The 8,126-nt window shown below is 69.6% G+C and overlaps 2 protein-coding genes across 2 annotated transcripts in view; one reads left to right on the forward strand and one right to left on the reverse strand.

Annotated features, from left to right (window-relative positions):
• Positions 1–1,624, reverse strand: part of CHLNCDRAFT_56509 (hypothetical protein) — a gene marked incomplete at both ends in the record, with an annotated part of 9,633 nt that extends 8,009 nt beyond the window's left edge. The window contains 4 exons of the mRNA XM_005852054.1: positions 16–120; positions 372–545; positions 774–1,454; positions 1,592–1,624. Of these exons, the coding sequence (XP_005852116.1) occupies positions 16–120; positions 372–545; positions 774–1,454; positions 1,592–1,624 (993 nt within the window). The remainder of the gene's footprint in view (positions 1–15; positions 121–371; positions 546–773; positions 1,455–1,591) is intronic.
• Positions 1,625–3,600: 1,976 nt separating this feature from the next.
• Positions 3,601–4,636, forward strand: CHLNCDRAFT_14045 (hypothetical protein; the record flags this gene model as incomplete). The annotated part of the gene is made up of 4 exons (XM_005851717.1): positions 3,601–3,634; positions 3,814–3,887; positions 4,101–4,262; positions 4,508–4,636. Coding segments are annotated over 4 exons (399 nt in total), but the record flags the coding sequence as incomplete, so codon positions are not given.
• Positions 4,637–8,126: the final 3,490 nt, after the last annotated feature.

Raw genomic sequence — 8,126 nt, forward strand, 5'->3', positions numbered from 1 at the left:
CCACCCCAGCCTCACCTGCATGATCTCCTCCTGCTCCGCCTGCACCGCCCGCCGCACCTCCAGCTGCTTGGCCTGCAGCCTGAGGCGCAGCTTCTCCAGCGTCGCGCTCCCGATGGGCATCTGCTGGGGGCCAGCCGGCGGCGGCACAGGCAGAGGCGAGACTAGCGGTGAGGACAAAGGAGGGCAGGGGCTGCCACCTGCCGTGCGTGGCGGCCAGCCCTGCTCCCAAAGCAGCACGAGGCGCAGCCTGCCTGCCAGCCTACCGCGCTGCCAAACGCAAGGGGAACCAGGCCCCCGCTCACACCCACACCCACACGCCCATGCAAACCCTCTGCCCGTCCACCCACCCACCGTATACCTCCACCCCCCACCTGGTGCGAACTGTACCGGAAGCCTGTGCCCGCCTGCTGCTGGCCCGGTCCCTTGAGCGTGGCATCCACCTGCGCCTGCCGCTCCGCTTCCTTCCTGGCCACCATGCGGTTGTACTCGTACTGCAGCAGCGGCGCCACATCGTACCGCAGCTGCTGCGGCCGCAGGAAGCCGCTCTGCGGGGGCACAAGGGGAGAAGGCGGCAGCGGGCCAGGCTGGGGTCGCCAGCCAATGCGCTGCCAAGAGCTGGTGCCGCAGGGAGGAAGAAGCAACAATTGGACATGCCCAAAGACCAGCAGCCGCTCAGGTGCAGCCCGGCGGCACGGCCCGCCTGGCGGGAGCTTGCTGGAGTGGGACCAAGCGTGAGGCAGCAGGCGGGGCAGCGGGCGGGCGGGGCGGCCGACCTGAGGGGCTGGGGCGGTGAAGACTCCGCCCTTGGGCGCCGCCGCCAACGTGTACACAGGACCCTGCCCGCTGTGCCGAGCCGACTGCGGCCGGGGAGCCCTGCTGGCCTGCTGCTGCTGCGCTGGCTGCTGCTGAGTTGCCTGCTGCACCGCCTGCTGCTGCGCTGCCGCGCGCTGCTGCTGCGCCAGTTGCGCCTGCTGCTGCGCCTGCTGCTGCGCCACCGCGCGCTGCTGCTGCGCCAGTTGCGCCTGCTGCTGCGCCTGCTGCTGCGCCGCTTGCGCCTGCTGCGCAGCGGCCAGGGTGGCTGGCGTCATGCCAGCTGGCATTGTGCCCGCAGGTCGCACCATGGGGGCGCTCATCGGCAGCATGCCGGGCGCTCCTGCTGCTACCCCTGGCGGCAGCATGCCTGGTGCCGGCGGGCGGAACTGTGAAGGCTGCTGTGGCCGGGGCGCCGCGGGCGGCGGCTTTGGCGGCGGCACGGGCACCAGCGTCCCCGCGGGCAGCAGCGGCGGCGGCTTGATCTGCGCCAGGGCTGCCGGTTCCGGCTTCTGCTTCTGCTTCAAGGCTTTGAACACCACAATCTGCTGGCGCAGCACCAGCAGCTGGGCTTGGGAGAAGCCCCTGCCGCTGGCTGGGGCAGCCGCTTGCGAGACCTGCATCTTTCCTGCCGGCGCGGGGCTCTGCAGTGGCAGCAGACGGGAGGGCGCATGATGGTGGGAGCACGCAGATCAAAACATGCTGGTTATGGACAAACATACGGGGGGCTAGCAGCGAGTGAGCTGCCGCCGTCGCCGCCACCGCCAGTGGCGTCACTCACCGCCCTGCCCTGCACCGGCTGGCCTGGCGCCATCATCCCCTGCCCCTGCATTCTAGCGCCCTAGCGGGCGTTGCTGGCCCACAGGGGGGCCTGAATGGGGAGCTGATCGCGGAGCGCGAAAATGAGAGTCGCTCTGGGTCGCGATGCAGAGCCGGAGGGCTACTGGCGGGTGGTGCTGAAAGAAGGAACAGCCCAAAACTCTGCACTGATGGGTGTGCGGGGCAGGAGCCCTGTGGCGCTCGCAGCTGAGCCAGCTGGCTGCCGGCGCTCTGATGACCTCGTCGTTTGGCTTGAGCGGCTCTGCTGTCGGGTGTGCGTCTGCCAGCAGGACGCCAGCTGGGCAGTTTCTCACTTCTGACAGCCCTGGCTGCCCTTCAGTCCTGTTCGTCGGGCTCCATTTCGAAGTTGTGGCAGGGCAAGCTGAGGCCAGGGGCACACTTTGAGGCCATTGATCACTCTGGCCTCGCTGGCGTCGGTCCGCCTGCAGCATAGTTGTGCTGGAGGGATACAGGCCGTAAACACCAGGTCATGAGGCGTCGGTGAAGCTGGCAGCTTCATGCAGCCTGGCGGCGTGGGGCCGGCAGGGCCGCCCACCAGCCTGCCGCCAGCCGCCGCCCTGGGAGTCGTGGCAGCGGCCATCCTGGAGAGCCAGCGCCAGCTAGGCTGCAGCCGCTGCCGGTACTCCAGGGGGGGCTGCCGGCGCTGCCGCAACCCTGACTTCCGCCCCAGAGTCTCGCCCGGTGGCACGGGCCAGCAGCAACAGCAGCACGTGGCAGCGGACCCAGCGCTGCCCGTTGAGGCGCGAACGTCGGGCGCCGCGGAAGCGCGTGGCACCAAAGGGAAGCGGCGCCGAAAGGCGGCGGCGGCGGGGCAGGGCAGCGGGGCCGCGCCAGAGCCGCTGCTGCACACGCTGCGCCGGCAGCTGCAGAGCCTCCACACAGCCTCTGGCAGCTCTGCTCCGCCTCCGCAGGCTGCCGCCGATGGAGACACCGACTCCACGGCAGCTGGCGCGGCAGCCGCTGGGGCCCCTGCCGGCCAGCTGCACCTGAAGCGGGCAGCAGCCGGGACCGCCGCCGCTTCTCGGCCAGCCAAGTTCTTTAAAAGCTCCGACCCACAGCTGGTCGGCGACCTGGAGCAGCAACAGCAAGTCGTGGCGGCAGCAGCGAGCAAGCGCGGCGCCTCTTCCGAGCCGTCGCCTTCTTCCCGCCGCCCCGCCAAGCGCCATCGGTGCGCACAGGGGGAGCAGCAGGCGCAGCCCCATGCCGCTGCTGGGCACAAAGCAGCGGGGGCAGCTGAGCAGGCGCCGCCGCTGGCAAAGCGCCCGGCGGCAGAGCAGCAGCAGCAGCAGCAGCGCCCCTCCAAGTTTCGAAGGGTGGCGCCACCTTCCCAGCCCCACCACCAGCAGCCCCACCAGCAGCAGCAGCCTCCCCCTCCGCACCACCATCACCACCACCACCACCACCACCTGCCTGCAGCAGCAGCTGTGGCCAAGCCTGCAGGCAGTGCCGGCAGCGAGGAGGAGGCTAACGGCGGCAGCACACTCATGGACGTTGATCTGGTGAGCCCCCGCAAGCGCGCGGCGGCGGCGGCGCTGGAGCGCTCTGCGGGCGGTGGCGGTGGCGGCAGCCCCCCAAGCGCCGCCTTCCTCGCAAAGCTGGAAGAAAACATGCAGGTGAGGCTGGGCTGGGCTGGGCTGGGGCGGGGCTAGGTCTGCTCTAGGACCTGGCCCCCAGTTGGCCTGCCATTCGCGCTTGCCGTGACCCAGCATTGTGCGCAGCTGCTTGCTGGCACCGCCTCACGCCGGTATGCCCTGCGCCCTGCTGCAGCTGCGGCGCCAGGAGCGGCAGGCGTCGCAGGGCGGCGGCATGCACAGCCCGCTGGCCCTGCCTGCCGCAGGCAAGCGGCACAAGGGTACAGCAGGCTTGGCCGTGCACAGCCCCGGCGCGGCCACGGCAGCTCCAGCAGCGGCGGCAGCAGGGGAGCAGGAGGCAGATCCGAGGCTGTGCCTGTGGGAGCCGCCAGTCTCACCATTCGGCCTGCTGGGTGGGTGTGGTGGCATGGATGGCCTGCCAGGTCGCTCGCTCGGGGGTGCCCGAGTGGCTTGAGGCTGGGTGGGCGCGGAGGCAGGCTGGGTGCGGAGGCGGGCATATCTGCGGTGTTGAACTTCCCCAACTCCTTCATGGTATTGCCTATGGTCATTTTGTACCGCTGCTGTACTGCAGAGGAGGAGTTGTTTGATGACCCCTGGAAGCTGCTGGTGGCGTGCATGTTGCTCAACAAGACCAGCGGCGCGCAGGTGCGGTGGTGGCGGCAGCTAACAGCACTACACGCGGGGGGAGGTGCACAGGCAGGCATGGACACCATCAACGACACCGTGCCAGTGCCACTGGCGCCACGATTGGCCGGCAGCATGGGGCCGGGTGCGGCCTCGCATGGCAGCGCCTGGCTGTCTGCCCGAGCAGGAGTTCCGTCCCCGCCTGACCTGTGCCTCTGCCCCTCTGCCCCGCAGGTCCGCAAGGTCATCTGGCAGCTGTTTGCGCTGTGCCCCACCCCCGCCGCCGCCATCGCCGCCGACGTGCAGCAGGTGCAGGCTCTGATCCAGCCGCTGGGCCTGTTCCGCAAGCGGGCGGCAGCCATCCAGCAGCTGTCGCAGGACTACCTGTACAAGCAGGTACGTACCGCTGTACCGCTTGCTGCCCATGCCTGTTGTGCTGTGTCGCTGCCGGGCGGTGTGTTCCTCGCCCTGCGCTGCCTGCTAGCCAGGTGCCTGCCGGCGTGGATGTATGGGAAGTAGGAGCTGGCGTGTGTGACAGCCTTCCCCTGCCGGTATTGCTCGTTTGAGCACCCACAGACGCACACGTGTGCACGCGCCCAAGCGTGCACACACAAACACACACCCTGTCGCCCCCTGTGCAGTGGCGGGACCCCACCGAGCTGTATGGCATTGGAAAGTACGCGGCCGACGCCTACCACATGTTTTGCCGGGGCAGGTGGCGGGAGGTGGCCCCAGAGGACAAGGACCTGCGGCGGTACCGAGACTGGCTGCAGCAGACGGGGGGCCTGGGGACGGGGCTGACCCGACACCGAACCATGCCTGCTTGATTGCATGATGCATCTGGGCCGCTTGGTTGAAAATGTGCCGCCCACCATTGGTCCCCCCGCGGTGCGCACTCCGTTGCGGCGCCAGCTCAGCACGGGTGCTGCCTTAATTTAGAACCCCAAAGAGGCCTGCCGATCATAGGGCCCCTTCTGACAGCACTTTGAGGGATGGGCAACGCGCTGTGCGGAGCCCAGAGACCCATTAAGCAGAGCGAGTCCGCCTGCGAGACCCCCGCCGACTGCTTCGTTGAGAAGTTGCTGCCAGATCACCTGATGTCTTCGATACTGACGTTGGCAAGCGATGCGGGGTGCGTGCGGTGCTTCCAAGCGACGCCACACCGGTCCCCGCCGCAAGTCCGGCCGCCGCCTGCCGTCGCCTCCTCTGCCTGTGGGAGACGAGGGCCGAGTTGGCCCACATCGTGACAATGGCCAGGAGCAAAGATCGACTATCACCCAGAGCGCCATGCCTGCAGGCCCGAGGTGACGCTCGTATGCCGTCGCTGGCGCCGGGTGTACTATGCCTCTCCCGACGTGTGGCGCTCCATCCTGCTGGACCCCAGCCCCCAGGCCCCCGAGGGCGCCTGGCTGGCCTGCAAGGCCCGCCTGCTGCGCCGCGTGGGGCACCTGGTGGCCGACGCCGAGCTGCGCAGCACCCACCAGGACCGGTCGGCCAGCCGCCACCAGGCGCAGCTGCTGGAAGCGCTGCATCCCAGCGTGGTGACGGGGGTCACCCTCAACTACCGCCAGCACGCCAGCCAGCCCGAGGCGGCGGTGTGCGCGCTGCGCCGCTTCCACCGCCACCTCACCCGCCTGGACCTGTCCACCTACCGCCTGCCAGCCTGCACGTCGGACGTGCTGCGCCAGCTGGCGGCGCTGCGCCTGCTGCGCTGCTGCTCCCAGCAGGCGCCCGACGACCTGCTGGAGGCGGCGGCGGCGCTGCCGGCGCTCACCAGCCTGGAGCTGGTCCTAGGGGCGCCGCTCTCCGTCGCCCTGGCCTCCACGCTAGGCCTCCTCACCACCCTGCGCCACCTCTGCTGCTGGGCGGTGGCCGAGCTGCCGCCAGAGGCGTGGTCCGGCATCGCGGCGCTGCCCGCGCTGACGGCGCTGCAGCTGAAAGCGGGCCAGCACCCGGCCGGCGCGCTGGGGCAGCTGGCGCCGCTGGCGCGCCACCTGCGCCGCCTGGAGCTCGACGTCTTGGGCGCTGGCAAGGATGTGGCGCTGCCCGCCGGCCGCCGCCCGCTGCAGCTGGGAGAGCTGACGGCCCTGGCCGGCCTGCAGGAGTGGCGGCTGGGGAGGTGCAGCCTCACCAGAGGGCTGCAGGTGTGTGCCTGCCCTGAACACGTGCCGCCGGTTGCCTTGCCTCCCGAGCCACCCCTGGGCATGCCGCTGGGCTGCCGACTGCTTTGGCCTGGTGAGCAGCCGACTGTGCGTGTGCCTGTGCGTTGCAAGCTGTTCCACGCCTCTGTGTGCAGCTCGGCGACAGCTGGCTCGACGGCTGCAGCTATCGGGGCGAGGAGGCAGGCGAGCGGCCAGCGGGGACGCTGGCGCTGAGCGGCTGGGCGCAGGCGGGGGCCCCGGGGGGTGGCGGGCAGCGCTGGGTGCACCTGGGCGCGCTGCTGTCTGCGCTGCTGTCGCACGGCAGGCCGCTGCTGGGGCTGCACTTGGAGGAGTGTGACCTGCGGATGGAGGCCATCCCAACAAAGTGCGGCCGCCTCTCGCAGCTGCGCTCCCTGCGCCTGCGCCGCTGCTCCGGGTGGAGAGCAGCTCAGGCGGGGCTGGACCACGCCGGCCCCTCCACCCACGGCGTGGGCCTGGCGGTACAGGCCCTGGTACGGCTGGCGCCTGGGCTGAGCAGCCTGCATGCCGAGGGCGGCATCGTCAGCGCCGCCTGCCTGGAGGGCGCCCAGCGGCTGAGCCGGCTGGTGCTGCGGCGCTGCGCGCTGGATGCGCTCCCTCCTGGCAGCTTTGTGTCAGGTTGGTCCCTGCCTGTGCCAGCCCGCTGGGTGGCGACACACAAGGCCGTGGCTTGGCAGGCGCGCGTGACAGCCAGTACCGCCGGGGCGGCTGCCGCATACCATGCCCGCGCCCTGTGCTGCCTCTCCTGCACCCCCAGGCCTGCAGCATATCGACCTCACCGCCTCCACGCTGCGCAGCCTGCCACACGATCTGTCGCGGGCCACTGGGCTGCGCACCCTGGTGCTGGATTACTGCGCCCAGCTGGCGCTGACTCAGCACGACGTGGAAACCGCGCTGGTGCTGCCCAGCCTGCGCCTGCTGCGCCTGCTATCCACCGCCACCCCCCAGAAGCTGCGGAAGGAGCTGCGCAGCCGGGCGCCTGCCCACCTGACGGTGGTTGCTGACATGGCACAGGTCTTTGGCAGGTGTGGCTGCCAGTTGGGGTGCATGGGAGCCAGCGCCCAATGGACGGCGAATGCGTGTGTGCGGCTTGCTCCACGGCTGCGCAGGCGCTCGGCAAAGTAATGCCATACCTCCTACAATACCTCCTGGCCCTCCCATTGGCCCTTGCCCACGCAGGCTGCCACTACGCAAAGAAGCAGCCCAGGTTCTGATGGTAGGGTGCTGTGCTGCTGGCCGCATTATGCCATCACCCAAGCATTGCCCCGACACCCGCTCTTGCTGCGCTGGCGCTGGCGCTGGCATGTGCAGGTGGGGTTGCGGGGTGCCGGCAAGTCCACCATCCTGCGCAAGCTGCGCCTGTCTGACAAGCTGGAAAGCGCAGGTGCTTGATCCAGGATGGCACATCTTGTTGGTGGCAGATCAGGCCATTCTGTGTGTTCCTCGCTTTGCCCTGTACAGCCCAAGGCAGGCTGCGCTGCCGCTCTGCAGGCAGCAATGTCGAGATGCTCAAGTGCAAGGGCACCGCAACCATTGTCAGCCTGGACTTGGATGGCAGCCCTGAGGTGAGCTGGCGGGCCAGGCTGGGCAGAGGCAGCAGCACAAACAGAGCTGCTGCAACTTTCTATGCTTTCCTCCCTCCTTGCCCAGCCCTGCCCCGCGCTAAGCCACGCGCCGCACCCCGCCGTGCCAGCGCTTGGGCACTCGGCTGCACGCCTCCCACCCATTCATCCATTTCCTGCCTGCCTGCCTCCTGGGCCTGCTTTTGACCAGTGCAGCAGCAGCAGCAGCAACTGGCTCGCTATGGTCGAACCGCTGCGGGCCTGGTGTTCGTGCTGGGTGGAAGGGGCAGCAGCCACCTGGACGCATCCCGCATCATGCTGCACACGATCATGCTCAAGGTCTGCTGCCTGCCTGCCTGGCGCACTGCCGCAACTCACCGGGTCGGCGGCTGGTGGGCTGGCACACACCTCGCAGCGGCGCACGGGGCCTGCCACTGGCTCGTGCTGCCTCGCTGCACCAAGCCTGGCCATGGCCCCATGCTTTGCCCCTGGCGGACTTTGTGCAGGGGTATACGCAG

The sequence above is a fragment of the Chlorella variabilis genome, assembly GCF_000147415.1.
Source record: "Chlorella variabilis unplaced genomic scaffold CHLNCscaffold_1, whole genome shotgun sequence".
In the NCBI taxonomy this organism is placed as follows: domain Eukaryota; kingdom Viridiplantae; phylum Chlorophyta; class Trebouxiophyceae; order Chlorellales; family Chlorellaceae; genus Chlorella; species Chlorella variabilis.